The sequence below is a fragment of the Lepisosteus platostomus genome, chromosome 8 (assembly GCF_059453375.1).
Source record: "Lepisosteus platostomus isolate fLepPlt1 chromosome 8, fLepPlt1.hap1, whole genome shotgun sequence".
NCBI classification, from domain to species: Eukaryota; Metazoa; Chordata; class Actinopteri; order Semionotiformes; family Lepisosteidae; genus Lepisosteus; species Lepisosteus platostomus.
The window spans coordinates 57,069,366-57,085,860 of NC_142618.1; the positions used below are offsets into that span (position 1 = coordinate 57,069,366).

At 35.1% G+C, this 16,495-nt stretch overlaps 1 protein-coding gene across 2 annotated transcripts in view; it reads left to right on the forward strand.

Annotated features, from left to right (window-relative positions):
• Positions 1-16,495, forward strand: part of LOC148657553 (cadherin-20-like) — a 57,502-nt gene that overhangs the window by 21,077 nt on the left and 19,930 nt on the right. For both annotated transcript variants that reach the window (XM_088643978.1, XM_088643979.1), the window contains exon 2: positions 12,919-12,997. Coding sequence is in view for 1 of the 2 variants with exons in the window: in XM_088643979.1 (XP_088500105.1) it covers positions 12,977-12,997 (21 nt within the window). In the remaining variant the exon portion in view is untranslated. The remainder of the gene's footprint in view (positions 1-12,918; positions 12,998-16,495) is intronic.

A 16,495-nucleotide genomic window follows, 5' to 3' on the forward strand; every position in this document is an offset into this window, starting at 1 on the left:
CATTAATGGTAGAAATCAGAATGCTGCATATCAGGTGTGAAATTGAACAGCCATTGGCACTGAATTAAACAAGGAGTTGTATTTGTTCTAATTGGTGTATATTTGAAACAACTGATTTTCAAAATCTGTTAAACCCCATTTGCAACATAAAACGTTTGTTCTAAGTACAGTATTTTCTGAACTTGTAATTCGGCCTGCTCAGAAATATGCAGTACAATGTATATATGAGGAGTGCCATGCAGAAACATTCACCCCCGACCAATAATATCACATTTTGAGGAATTACAAGTAATTATGTAATTAGTAATTACAAGTATGGGATTTATTCTTACAATCATATCAATCAAATTGAACATTGTGATACTGTATGTTAAAGGAGGTGGAATCTCAGTAAAATCTGCAAAGAAGAATCAGTAAATTTAACTTTTCCTATCTTCTTTTTATTTAGCCCCCTATGTCAGCACTTGTTGGAAGTAGTTTTTGCAACAATTACTGCTCTGTGTTTTTTTAATGCTCTTTTTCCCCACTAGTTTTGCACACTGAGAGGATGTAATATTAGTCCAGTCTTCCTGACAAAAGCCCTCTAGTTCTGACAAGTTTGATGGGGATTGTAGCTGTACTGCAATCTTCTGGTCACATCATATTTTCAATCGAATTAAAGTCCAGACTTTGACTGTTTAACTGTTTATTGTCAAACCACAGCTTGTCCCAGACCTACAGTAGTGCATCGAATGATTGTCTTGCTGAATTGTACATTTTCAACCCAAGTTTAGACTCTCAGATGACTCAAACATATTTCTTCTAGGATTCCTCTACCTTCTTCAGACTTCACTTAAAAGGCACAGATGCTTTATATCACCCAGTCTTTGTTGATAAGAAGCCTCCTTGTAGTAGGATTCTGTTACCACCATGCCTGACAGTAGGGATGGTACTGACTGGGTGATTTGCTGTGTTGGGCTTGAGTCAGGTGTAACCCTTTGTAGTTACACCTAACATGAGATTACTTTTTCAGTAATGTCTTCTTTCTTGCAATTTACCTGTATAGACCCGGCTTGCATAGGGATGTTGTCATTATATAAACGGTGAGTCCCATTTCAGAAACAGAGCTTTGCAGATCTTTGAAAGTTATTGCTGGCACAGACCAGTTTTTTGTTTTTTGAAAGAAACTGCTTGAAATGTGAAAGGAAACCCTGATCAAGGCAGTGTCTGGGCTGTATAACATACAGTATAATCCACTTCTTAATTACTTACTTCACCATAATCAAAGGGATAAGTAACCTTCTCCTGATCTGTGCCTCTCTACCACTTCATCCCTAACTTGTTTCTACAGCTCCTTGTTCTTCAATATGTGAGTTGTAGTTTGAAATTCAAATTCTATCTCAGGGAATTTACAGAGACAAATGTATGAACTCTGAAGTAACCAACCTCCACGAATAATTTTTAATGATATTGTATCTTCTCACACAACCCATGAATTGTACTGTATGTTACATTTCCTAAAGTAGGAAAGAATATAGAATCTCTTGTTTTGTTCACTTTAGAAAGCAAAGATTAGGTGGGTTACAAATTCAATAGAATTTCCTAACTTCTTTTTTGTCTTTCTAATGGAATGTTATCATAGCAAGTAGCTAATTTAATAGGCACTATGACAATTTAATAAAGAGTGAAAGATGCTTTTCATTTGACAGGAAAATAATTATCATATTTTGTAGTCTTCATAAAATCATCACTTAGGAGCAAGCCCAACTGCAGCTCGAATATTAATTTATACTTTTATGAAAAATACAAAGTGTATAAACACATCTACATTTGATCATTTCAAATGTACTGTCAAATACAAAAGTATTCATCTTTTTTTATGAAATCTTAAGGTGAAGGGCAAGAAGTTAAATTTAAAGGGAAAATGCAACAAAATAATGTAACACATTGTACATGTTTCAGAAGAAAACAGAAATATTACAGTATGTGAGTCTGGATATACAGAAACTCCCAAATTATACAGTTAATCATCACAAAGAGCAGTTACAACAACATAAAGTGAAGATTAAGAATTAGGTAAAGTAAATAAAAGGTGTAAAAATGTGGCAGAAGGCAAATTTTCTTCCTAAAAACAGTTTTGTAAGTGTCATAAACCTAAAAAATTATCCAAACAAGAGGAGGCCATTCAGCCTACAGTATCTAGTCTCATGATCTAGTCCGTTTGGTGGCTGATAGCTAATTAATCTCAGGATCTCAGGAGCAGTTTTTTGAGAGAAGCCAGGGTGCCAGTCAACATGCATACACTGACAAATCCTATGCAACCTGTATTGTATACTGCTCACCTTCACACCAGGATAGACACAACAGTTCTGCAATACTTGAAATAGAACAAAATAAATGGGCATAGTGGTTTAACACTGGCTGAAAATGAGCATTCAAGCCAAATATGAAATATGTTTTCTTCCTTATTTTAGACCTTATTTTCTTATATACTTTGTAATTTACAAATAAAATGATAAGACAGTGAGATATTGCAACCGTCCCCACACGTCAATCTAATAGCGTTTATTATGCATTGAGTTAAGTGATATTATTCACTCGGTTGTACTGCTTTATGCTATGTTTTTTGCGATGGAATATCCAAGTCACACTTATAAAATGGCATTATTTATACTTCTTTTAATGCAGTGCTTGCTATTTGGAGCACAAATGCCACTGTGATTAAAACAAATTATTCATTAAAGTATAAATGCAGGAACTAACCAGAATGTACCAGATACCAGCAGAGAAAACAAGATGTTTCTATAAATAAAGCTCTGCTTCATGTTCCATTGTATACAAGCGATAAAATTAATCCTTGTTGAAGGAGTTGTCACTTGTGCATGGCAGTGTGTGTGACGGTGCCTTCACAGACTACAAAGCCTTGTCTTTTTTATTAAACTAGAAGGCAGTCCCCTGATTTTGAATCCCACAGTAAGTTTCACAGCTGCAGTCTAATGAGTCATTACAGGTGCTTGTGAAAAACTGCTGTTGTGTGCTTAGGACATGATAGTGTTACTGTGTCAAGGAGTGTAATATACTAAGACAACAGCACATCTACTTTAGATCATTTCCCTCGACACAGTTGTTGATCTCAGGTTTTGCTGTAAAGACAACAACAGAAGAGGAACCTGAAGGCATTACAGAGAGTAAAGAAAGGAAGACCGTTGCTGCTGTTTTATTTTAGCTGGTAGTGTTCCACATCTAACTGCCAAGATATTTTGCTTCCCCAGGCCATGAATTAACAAAAAGAGAAATACAGGTTAAGCCATATGTAAAAATTCTAAGACTTTTGTGCAGAAGTGTGCTGTATGTGTGCATATATATATACGTACCGTATATACAGTATGTAGAAATAAATTACTAAATCAGACTAATTGTTAGCATACTCTAATTGAAACACTATCTGTCATTCTCCTCTGAGTCCTGGAGCCCTCGTAGTACCTTTATTTCCAATCTAGAGAGGCCTTACCTCCTATCTCCTCATTTCCAAACAATCCCCTGTCCAACGAGAGAGTTAATTAAACATTCTGCTTGCAGTTTTCTATATACACTAATTGTACTTTGTGAAGAAGAATTCTAAAGCAGCTTTTGAAAGCAGGTCATTTCTTTGAGAACATTTACAAAGTTCTTGAGACAATAGGTGTCCTTGACAATGAAAGTGGAGGTTCACATGCTTGAGTTGTAAAAGCCTTCAGTCTTTCTTTTCTTCTGTTACACTGTCACTAAAAAAATACTAGTCATGCTCTTTGTCTCCTACTAAAGAAGCATATCAGGTTCCCCTCAGCATAAGCAAAATGACTGCATTCAAGACTTCCTACTGTTCTCTGATATGAAAAAAAGCTATGCTCTGTTTTAACACATCCCCTGTCAGTAGCACCGTGGCATCTTTATGGCTATATCTCTGCCATAACCCTGATATTGGAAAATAGAATTTCCTTGTAACCCATGGCAATAAAACAACCACAATCAGGCAATAAAACAACATACAAGTGACACCCTGAATAAAATGCGTACATGAACATTTTATTTGGCTTTTTCTTCATGTCTAGCTGTTATGCCACATTATGTGTTGTTTATGCTATGCAAAATTGATAAGACACCTAATGTGCACAGATGTCTCATAACAAGCAAAGGCACCACTGTATGCTGGATGCTAGATGCTGTAGCCTACTCCAGGAACTTGTCATCAGGGTGTGTAAGATATCATTGGAGAATCCCCAAGCCTCCTCTTTCATTAACTATATTGAATTCATTCTCAGTTGTTTCATTTTTGAGTTTCAGACCCTTGTACTTTAAGGTCCCAACATACTTACCTATTTTCAGCATACTACAGCACAGGAGCACATAAAGACGAATGGGCACAAGCTACACAGCCAAGCATGCCTGAAATAAATGGAAAGCACAAAGTTTAAATGTAGTTTTTGACCGATGAAGATGCTTAAATGACACTGAAAATGGAATGCTCTGACAGAGAGAAAGAATAATAGGAAACATATGATGACTCATGTTACATGAATCAAGCTCTTTTTTTTGTTAGTTTCAAATAGGTATGAGTGTTCAGGACATATATCATTGGTAGGCCTGAATCTCACGGCAGAAGATAGCTTTATAATGCATGAGACAATTCACAAGAAGATCGGGCCTGGCAATAAATTATTCCTGGAGTTAATACGGATCCCAGACCTAGAGTTATATCTTGCACAGTGTAACTGGCAGAGTGTCAGACAGCTGTCTGAAAGGGAAAATTACTCAAGTTGTTACCCGTGTCATAAGATGCACATAGTAACTAAAATCAAAGCACTGTGGTGATCTCCAAACGAAACTATGCACTAAATGGCACATTGTTGTAGTACAGATGTATAATATGTACAGCAAAATGACTTAATGAAACATTCCCAGAATATTGTACATTTCAATGATCCAAATCTTCAAGTTCCCCAAAAGGGGTGTCAAAAGAATCAGTATCTTGTATGGCCACTGTAACAGGACTGTAGGTTCAAACAATTTTAAGATCGTTTGTGAACCACATTCCCCAAAAGTCTGTGATGAAGAGAGGTGACGATTTAATAAAAAACAGGAAGTTGAGGTTTCGACATTGTACCGCATCTGCCATGTGGAGACAGAGGGCAGATCTTCTGTACTATAACACAGCAGTGTGAGAATGATTGGTGGGAGTTTTGAGACGTGTGTTTCCTGGAGTATCTCAGAGAAAGACTTCATTTTTGTTTTGAGAGAAGAGTCTTGGAGAGAGTTTGCGGATGTGGAGCTGGAAAGCTATTTAGCTGCCTGGTGTGTATAGTGAAGTAACAAAAGAAGTTTATTTAACAGCACAAAGAGGAGCCTAAGCGTTTGTTTTGTGTTTTGTTATGGACTTTCTTGGCACCATCAATAAAGAACACTAGGTTTGTACCTTATGGCTATGTTTGTGTATCTGTTTATCTACGCATACCTCTTAAAAAGTTACTACAGTACACTAACCTCTTGCAAATATTTAGAACACAGCTGGATGACCTAATGATTATTATTTATTAAAGGTAATATTCTGATCTTCAAAGAAAAATAAACTGAATTAATTAAAAACAAACACCACAATTCTGCTATTTTTTATGTAATTCAATTCGGATAAGGCCAAGTATAATGTTATCCTTGACAATATATTACTGTAGTGAAAATAAGAAAGTAAGAAACAAGTATTTCAAGTGTTTTACTGGCGTAATGCTGGTAATTTACAAGAGAAATGTCTGTCATTCAGAGGCGAAAAAAGTACCACTGGGTTTATTTGTACAAACAAAGCGTAAATAATTAAGTGCAATATCTTTATAAACATACTAACATACACGTATACATAATTCAGAATAATTTGCTTCATGTACAGAAACAGGCTTGCAAACATCAGCTTTAATTATATTGTATTCTTTTCAATTATTTACTTGTGCATCATCCTTACAGGAAGTCTTTTAATTCATACATTCAGCAGTATCCTAGCACAGCAACTATCTTTACCTAAGGATTGAAGCAAATATTTATCTGCTTTTTAATAGTGATTGGATTGTGAGCTACTGTTCAGTAGGAGTAATGCTTCCAAGGGTTCTTACCACTGGCTCAATAACAAAATCCTGAGTTCTGCATCAGTGTCACTACTAATACTCATGTTTAAAGTCCTTGGCTAGTTCTTATGGGAACCCATGGATATGCAGTAGATACAAGTAGAAGAAAAACAAAGTAGAATAAAGTCAATTATGACATCAAAAAGCTTGTATCTAAAAATGAAACATAAAACTTTGTGGCAATACACAGGGATCACGGTGCTTTAATTCTTTCAGAGTGTTAAACAATTCATGATTAAGTTTTCAGAACCTCATTTCTCATATCAAATACACAATATTCAACAGAAGTAAAAAAAAAAATCTCGAAGAAGTGGTTTTTGAATTACAATGCATAGGAAAGCCAGACAAAAACGGGACAAGAAAGATATAACAATGAAAATGCTCTAATTATCTCAAGACAATGTGTGAACCTACAGTACCATACATTTCGGTGTCATGCTTATGTGCAGGAATGAAAATACAGAATAGGGAAGGAAAAGGTGAAAGAAGACCATGAATCTATGACCTGTGACAGCAATGTCTCAAATTTTTTAACCACTTTCATCGAGTGGCTCTTCATTGAACATATTCCATCACAGAACTATGGAACAGCACAGGAAATCCATGATGGTACAGAGTTTATATTATCTGGCAATAGTTCTCAGAACCTGACCTACTCTAACTTTAAACTTGATATCTGGGTAAAGTTCATTTTCCATTTCATCTGTAATTTAAATGAATCTTTCATTTAATCTTTCATTGTCTACACCTGCCATTGGGAAGGAGATGAAAGCATCTTAAAATTGCTCCTGTTCAGTTCCACACCCTGTTGCGATATGGAATTGCTTTGTAGTCAGATTTTGAACACATAAGTTTAAATTAAGGATAGAGACAAATCGCACTACTGTGGTCTCCAATGACATTCGGGAGCCGATACTTTGGTATTCTAAAATGTTCTTCTCTTTATCACCTTACTCTTTCTCTTGCATCTGAACAGCTTTTTAACCATGACTGTCACCCTGTTAAACCAGAACGTACACTTAACCAGAACCGGTACATTCAAACAGCACGAATGTGGTATACAGTATATGGACCTGTACATGTTCTACGTGTGAACTGTATATGTATTATTGACAGCTTCTATCTAGTTTTTGCACCAAGACACAAAAATGTACATGCAGCTTACTTAGTAATTAAAGTGATTCTGATTCTGATTTACGATGGGCAAAATATGGTAACTATGTCAAGTGGAATTTTAAACTTCATCCCTTTACATCATTTGTTTGCTTAGACTGACGTTACTCAGTCCTAATTTTCTGATTATACCCTTAATTCACTTTTTCCATCAACTTCAGCATACAAAACTTTAACCAGCTTCTCCTCAACTTACTAAACCTTACTTCCGACTCTTAACAGGCGTTCAATATGGGATGAACAGACAACGGTGGGAATGACAATGTATCAGACATTTCCATAACATCATTTTGTACTGATTCCTGCTGCAGAAGTCAAATAGCTTATATTTCAGGAAACACACTAGAATACGGACAGTTCTGTCTGTAATTAAGAATCTAGAGCAAAACTAAAAAATGCAGGCATCCACCAAGATCAGAGTTGGGATACACTGCTAAAGGCTTTGAAAAGGTTCATCTCTAATAAGTACTGTAGTTCAAGTACTTAGCTGTGTCAGCATGTGTATGCTGTAAAGGAACAAGTAAAGGTTTATTCCATGCTGAAAAGAGAAGAAAAGAAACACAGTGTTTCAGCTGTGGAGCCTTCATCGGGTAAACCTTTACTTGTTCCTATGTAATAAGTAAACAACAATGAACACAGACGTATGTTCTGGAAAACGTACAGGAAATGGTGGTTTCAGATGCAGGTACTTACCTCCATTAAAAAAGTAAGAAATATATTAATTTAATTATTTATTAGTTATAAAGTTATTATTTAGTTATAAAGCTTGACGACTAAAGAAAAAAGTTTTAAAAAAGGTATAACATATTTGGGACTCAAATATTTGAATATTATTGAATTGACATTATATGTAATTGGTTTTCTTAAGTTTAGGAATTGCATGTGATAAATATATATTGGTTATAAACTATAATTAATTGGTTCTGCTGAATTCATGAGATCACACTAGCAGTCACAGTTTCATGGTTGGCGAATCCCCATCACTGAATTTTAAAAACGAACAACATTCAACAAATTAAATAATATCTGCAGGAAAGACTTTTCAACTCCAATTTATGTAGTGTTATTTTTTGCTCTGTTGTTGTGTTTATGTTAAGTGAATTAAAAAAAAACTTTGAATAAGCCCAACATAAATATTTTTTCATTTAACATAGTCTAGGAAAAAACTATTAAAAATTATTTTATCAGAAAGCCAGGCCTGTATTATTAATGCAAATCATAGCCAGAGGCACAATATTCATTGTTATGAAAATAGTATGTTTCAGAATTAAACAAACATAAATAAATCTTGTTTAAAGTAAGGAACAGGAAGGTTCTTTGAAGGGAATTAGTTTTATTAGAACCAATAGGTTAATACACTGGGTTGATGCAGGTAAATCTATGATTTCACTGTTTGTTACAAGAAAAATATTGGACAAATTCACCACCTGAGAATAATTCTTCCAGATTTTTCTGTTTCTTTTGAAATGTTCAACTTTTGAAGCAATCTGTCTCATAAACAGCTTTTGAAAACAATAATGATGAAATCTAAGCTCAACAAAGTTACAAAGACCGTCCACTGGCAAACAATAGATACCAGGTGTCAGAATATTAATGTTTTGTTTATGTAATCTTAGAACAAGATAGTAGTAAACAGATAAAAACACATGCAGCTTTATTGATAAATATGTTTATTTGCCGCAAGTGCAGCAAAAGTCTAGCAAAAGCTCTGGTATTATTATTGAAATGTTGTAAGAAGTAAAAAAAGCACAATCTATTTTGCTTTGAATCATATTTTACTAATAAAAAACAGATACTCTTCTTTTATGCTATGATCTGCAATGTATCAGTAACAAGGATTTATTTGGACGAGTTCTTGTTTTTTTCTCCTGTTAAAATGTATACTACATTCTTTGAAATAAACAACCTCCAAAGTTGAACTATAACCTTTAAATGCAAAAAGCACTCTTTTCTCTTCAGAAATTCTATTATTCACTTAGCTGGGAGCTGTTGGGTTGCCGAAATATAAAGCTACACCCAATAAGCTAATACCAACGAGGTCAAATTTAAGAAAGTAGTAATTAACATGCTGTAGTAATTTCCTGCATTGTCTCTTCCAACAATGTAAATGTTTCCTCTTAAGATCTAAAGTAGGCTTATACATTAGAAGTGGACACGTTCTTTGCTCAGGAAACAAATATTGTGTTTTTTACTCAAGGAACTTTTCAGACTTGAAGAAATAGAGTATATTTAAAAATGTAGTACTTAGTTTTGCCTCTTCCTTGCAGAAGGCACTTGAACTTTTGTATCATCTGACAGAGCAGTTCTCTTCCGGCTTAAACTCTATTGTTTTCTTATGAACAAACGCCATTCTGCGCAAACATTCAATAGTTCCATAGTCATTAGCATAACAGTTTGTCATTGCCTTATTGGGTGTTTTATTCAATCTCTCAATCCCTGCCGTGGTCCTGAACGTTCTCTCTTACAATTGATACGTATATAATTGACATTGCTCTTCTGTATCTACTCCTTTGTGTTGTGTTTTATTGTGTAGCTTATAAAACGTGATACTTGGGCTGCACTTCAGAGTTGCCCTTTCTGTTGGAAAAGGTATGTCGTGGAAATGAGCTCTAAGGTGTATTATTACTATTTGATTGAATATAAATCAGTTTATGGTTTCTTGGCCATAATGGGATATATCACCTGATAAAAATAATTATTATACCCTCTTTTTAAAATTTGATATAAAAATATTATTCTGAGGGATTTGATTGATCATTATAAAATATATACTTTGTTCTACATACGGTAGGAAGGAGGAATGATACACTGGTCTTTGTATTTCTACAAAGCTAAACTAAGGCTTGCAACAAACACCTCCTACTGTCAGGGACAGCACCTATAAAGAACAGATGAGCTCAGGAGGAATTTATCATTGTTTTGTTACAGTCAGACTAGGTGTTTAATTGTTTGAGTAAAGATTGTTAAAAAATGTATTTGAGATTTAGATAATACATCTCCAGGACACTTGTTTTTTTGTGAAATCTTCAAACAAGTAAAACACCAAATTCTGCACTTGGAGGCATTTGTAACAGTTACAATATCACACCTAGACATTATGGTTAGCTTTAAGTCAGTACAGATGAGGACAAACAAAGAACATAAAATAAGAGAAGGTGCCTCTTACCATAGCAATTGAGCTTAACATAATAAAAAAGGATTTTGGGCTAGGTTTAGCATTACATCTCTAATAACTAACAATAAAGAATACAAATCTTAATAAGAAAATACATGTTTTATACATGCACTGGACTTAAGGCAGCTAAGGGAATAGTGGCAGGAAATGCTTCCCAAATCACTGCACATTTTTCATCACTGGGAACACAAAGATCATAGAATCCTTTCTATCATTTTCTCTTGTAGATGTAATCTTTTTGGTCATGGCTTAGTTGTGATTTATCCTAAATTTACCTGGACATATCCAGGATTATCTCTGAACGGTGAGTGCCCTTCCAGAATCTGAGTGATCACAGTTTGGGGGTTTTTGTGTTTGTTTTAGGCTTTGGCTCAGAGTTCTTTGTATTTTAATGCCAAACATAAACATACATTTATCATATTCTTTTTTCTAACATCTTTTTAGGCTACATTTTTCACTGCAAAATTATTTGAATGTGAGAGTGATTTGAAAAATGTCATTCTAAATCAAGTATGTGTTTTCTAAAATAAAGGGTGTCCATCAGTATGACGGCGCAGCTACTCCAACCCAAACGATTTGCCCTTGAAAAGTCACCACAGATACCTTGTGAATTAGGCCTCTCAAAAAGGAAGTGAGACCTTTGTATTGGCCAAGGTTAAAAACCAGAAACGTGACATTACCTTAATAATGCAAGTCTATTTAAGGGGTGGGGATCGCTAACAGAAAAACATGCCTTTACTAAACCTGGCATATTTTGCTCATGGTGTCCAGTACACAGCAACATGCAGGCTGTATCAAATCTATTTCTACGGTGCTTTGTCACAGGCCTCCATAAACCTTGTTCCCGCAACTTCCTGCATTTTCCGATGAAAGGAGCAGGCTCTGATAAGCCCCAGTTCAATTTGTTCTGGCAATTATTATTGGGCTCCCACTGTGAAGGAAGCCATGCTTGCTGGTGTGGAATACCACCCAGCCATGCGGAGACCACAGACAAGGGACCTTGCCTTTCTGGGGATCTAGTCAGGCATGTAAGGACAGATTGGCTGGGGCACTAACCAGTCACATCCTTATTGAAACACAGGGATTGAAGAGGGCCAGAATAAAAGGCTGACAAATGAGAAAAAAGATATTGAAAAGGACAGGGGGGGAGAAAAAAAAAGATATTGAATTGATCAAGAGAAAAACCTTTCGGCCATCTGGTCCAACGGATGATATGGCCTTTATCTGTATTTCAGCGCCTCGCGACAGACTGAATTACTCTGTCAGAAAGATTAAGTAGCCTTAAAAAAAGTGAAAAAGTGAAATGTGTACAAAGAAAGATTTGAAGATGTAACAAATAAGAAAACAGACAGAGAGGAAAGATAGAGAAATATAAATAAGATGTAGTGTTTAATTATTTCAGCACATGGCAAAAAAAAATCATTTATTTGCTTCAGTGCCTTCCAAATGTGTTCTTTCTTTTTGTATTAATTAACTATACCATTCAGCCTATTAATACATAGTATCTTTACAAATGCTACAGCACCTGATTCCTTATGTTCATCATGACACAGAAATTTCTTTTCACTGAGCAACAGCACAGAAAACCATTGGAATCTCAAATTCAGGCTTATATAATTATAATTGCCAATTTAATATAGACAGGGGCTATATTTCTTCATAGATGACGGTGTGTGATGTTTCATTTTATGCGTGCATATATTGAGGTCTGTGTTGCTAAATCGCTTTATATAACATGTGCCAAAGCAGAAGCTGTCTCTGAAAGATTGGTCTATCAGTGAATGTCAGAATAATTGTTAAGATTTTTAGAACAAAACAACTTCACATTGACATAATTAATTTCCTGCACATGTTTTGCTTGTATTAGACAATGTAATTTCCAGAATCTTGTATCAGTTGTGCGAATTAATTGCTTTGCATCTGTCCTGGTAGTCAGTAGAATATTATGTACTTTAAGCTTCATCTTTTATGCCCATAAATCCCTTTACTGATCCAATAGTGTAGTACAAATCTCATTAAAATGTATGAAGGAAGGTGGCAAGAGAAGATGACTTTTGTTTCTTCTTCACTGCTCGAGGAAATAACTGTTTCCCCTAAAGGATGCTTTATTCACTTGCAAATACCTAAACATGAAATGGCTGGCTTTGTTCTGAGTGCCCGCCCATGAGCCTTGTGTCCTGTCACCATCTTCCCAGTGACCGATTCTCTATACCTTGTGCTGCAGATTGCAGGATTATGTTAGAACTAGGGGTTGCTTTTTATTGTAGACAGAAAAGGACCCTTATCCTGATTGGCTCCCAGCCTGAAAGTCTTTCTCTGTGCCAAAAAGATGAAACTTTTTAAGAGCAGTTGAGAGCTAGTGTGGAAGGTGGCTGACTTTTAGGAATATACAGTATGTGGTGAGCAGAGATCATGCTGGTTTTTTTTGTTCTTTTTTTTTAGAAGAAACAAAACAACGTGTTTAGAGATCGCAGTATAAAAAAAATTCAGAGGAACCTGCATGAAGAAGAAAAACAAAAAGGTAAGTTGCTCATTTTAAGATGACTTCATTTTCTTGGTGAACCATTATTTCAATAATTTAAATGAATCTGTTGCCAGGAGACTCATAAATCAGCTTTAGTAAGGCCAGTAAAAAAAAAATGATAGTGTTAAAAAAATAGAAAATAAGTTAATAACGAAAGGGAGCTTTATTTAACATAACATTTGTATTGTGTTACATGTATACAGAATTTGTGATAGTGATGAACAATTACAGTATAATGCATTTTTGGGATGGATCCTTAGCTGTGTCACACATAATGTTATGAACTATGGAAGGTAAAAATATAATGAAAATACTTTTTCATGCACAAATAAAAATTTAACATGTTAAATGTAAAGGAGCCTAATGGGATGTATCCATTCATGCTTTACAAATCAGTGTTGTTCACTTTTTATACTATCTTCTGTTCTTAAATTTGTATTCCAATACTTCAAAATGTGTTTAAAAATAAGCATCTTTCAAGTGTTGTTTTATTTTCTCTTATTTTAGGGATGTATATATTTTAATAAAAATAGTAGATGTAGACTGTAGATGATTTCACAATTCTAATATGAATGATGTGCAAAGCTTGTCATGTTTCAGAGTGGATTACAATTAATTACACTCAACCCCTGCCCTTTCTATGTTTGCTCAAGCTTTTTACATTGCGAACAGTTTTCTGAAATGAACAGTATGTATCTGCTAGAAGAATAGTTCCTTAAGTTTTATACAAATCCCATTTTGTTAGTAAAACCTCTGCTCCACTGCAAATATGTATGTGCATACTGTACTTCTCTCAGTCAAAAACAAAGTTTAACAAGCATAAATAAAACAGAAGGACAAACCAATTAAATTCCAGAACTCAGTTTGTGGCAAAAATGACACTCATACATATTGACACCATTTCCATGCATCAGTGCTTAACATGAATGCAAGTTAATTTGATTTAATGTCTTCATTCTTTACGTGAGAAAGTGGATAAAAAAAGTTAAGACAAAAGGATTCTTTTTGCTGAAAGTGGGTTAACAATGAATGAGGGAAGGACTGCACTGATATTTTGAAGAGTTTGCTAAAAGCCTAATTTCCTAATTTCCTAATGCAGGCCTTCATTTACAAAGCAAGTATGAAACTAAGCAAATAGAGTAATTCAGTAATATTGAAGTGGACAGTTGAATAAATTCCCCAAAGGGAGTAGAATTTAACCAAGATTCAACGTCCATTAAGGCCTGGGCACAGCACAATTAAAGAAGTGAAGAAAACAGATTAAAAGTGCTACAATGTCAGAGCTCTTAGATTTCTCTGATTGATTCTTGCCTTCCCTGGTACTGTATGATCTATAAAACAGAAGGCCTCCTGTCACTACGATCTGCTTTTGAAAATTGTAGGCTTTTTCTGGGTGCTCAACTGGGCCACTGCATGGAGCTGACACAGACCAAAGTAACAGAATGGGATGGTTTTCCAAGTTTGCCTTTTTGATTATTCTTTAGCTCTAACAATGTGCCAATCTGCCTGGGGTGGGTATGCCTCTTGTGGGTGGTAAAGGCGACCAATCACTGTCAGATAACAGGGTTCTTCCCAGATTTCAGAAGGGCTCAAAAAGCTCTATTGGTAGCTAATGACTGGAAAGCCTTTCTAAGCAATGCTATGCAGAAGTGAACGAAGGACACAGACTGCCAGCCTAGGCAACACAACTGGAAGCAAGAATAAGGGCTACAAAGAAAGTGATGAGAAAAGACTTCATCTTGTGCTTCGGAGGTCAAAGATATGAACTCCTTTCATGGTGGCGATATTCTTTACCATGAGAAATCGATTGTGGTTAACAAATTAGGCGTGACATATATTATAACACCTCAACGTGGGAGCTTTCCTAAGTGGCCAAGGCTTTCATCCTGCTTCCCTTCTTTTTCAGTCGTCCATTAAGAGAGTCATTTAGAGACCTGCATAATGGAAAAGCAGCATGATCACAGTGAAATCTTTGCAATTCATGCACAGATGGGTGAATAGACAGTTATGTGGAAGTATATCTATTATCACATATTAAATGCTTAACAAGATCCATAAAGAGCCATAAATCATGAGATCTAATTTCTTACAGCTAGAAGTACTGTAATGTTTCTCTTTTTCATCACTTCTTTTTCCCTTTACATTTTTGTTTACTGTTTTCCTTTTTTTGTGCAAAGCTAAGCAAAAGCTGAAAGCAGTGCTAAAGAATTCAGGCCAAACAAAAGATTAAATATAATTTTATTTAAGAACATCTGTATTATAATTGAGATGAACCAGGACCTTAAAACCTAGAAGACAACCTGCGTCTCGGATAGTTAAGCAACGTGAACTTCCAAATCCTGGAATCTGTGTATGGCTTTTAGCATTGATAGTTTCATTTAGCTGCAGCACCGAAAATCACACAATTTTGCTTTATTTAGACTTCGTGATAAGGAAATGTCTTAAAACTACTTCTTTGGTTATTTAAAACTAAAAGAATCTTTTTTTACGCACCCTAAATTGGCATGACAAAGTTACAACATTAGTGAAAGATGATTGGAAAGTTTTGGTAGGACAATTAGGTCCTATGTCACCTCATTAAACACAACAAAATGAAAGAAAATAAAAGGGGTCAATCTGTGCCCCTAACTGGGGTCACAAGCTAATTGTATTTCATTACAACAATGGGCCACTTGAATAGGTAGAAAGGATTGACAGTGGAGGTCATTACTCATCAATTCTGTCACCATGTTCACAATTTGGAGGGCAGTAGGAGGACAGACTTTCTTGTGGGGTAAAGCCCACCAGTGTTTAAGGATGTTTTGTCTTGATTAAATAATGATTAACTCAGCACAGAATTGCTGAGAAACTCAAGGAGACTGTAATTTGCAAAGTGCTTAGAAAGTACATCTGCCTTCTTTTTCCTTCAGCACTTCATTCTCTATAATTATTGTGACCATCTTCTGGGGTTCATCTATGTATTTAGGACTTTTTCCACATGATTAAAATTAGGAAACAAAGATAATGTAAATGTGAAAGTATTTAAGGTGACTATTCCCATACCACAACTCAGAATATTCCTGTAGTTCTCAGAAAAAAATGTTTGTCATACTACAGCTGTACAAAAGGAAAAACAATTTCTAGCATTTGCTTAAATTTAATGAGATCCCTTACAAATAAACTGAGAAAGCAAAAGTAGAGTACTGTAACACCTCCTATAGGAAATACAGGATTTAAGATGTTTTTTTTTTTTTAATTGCTCTTGCATTGTATGGTGGTCATCAACATGACTGAAATAATACATTTTTTCATCCTAGAAATCCTACACAAATAAAAGATACAACTTTTAAAAAGGGGGTGATGACTTTGCAGTTAAGAATGCAAAAGGTTTTAATCATCCACTCCTTTAACTGACTACATCAGCTTGAAGGAGGAAGCTTAATCCACTCATAAAGTGGAATGGAAAACTAATAAAGCTTTGTAGAACCCATATCAAAGGCTGAGATTCATAAAAGT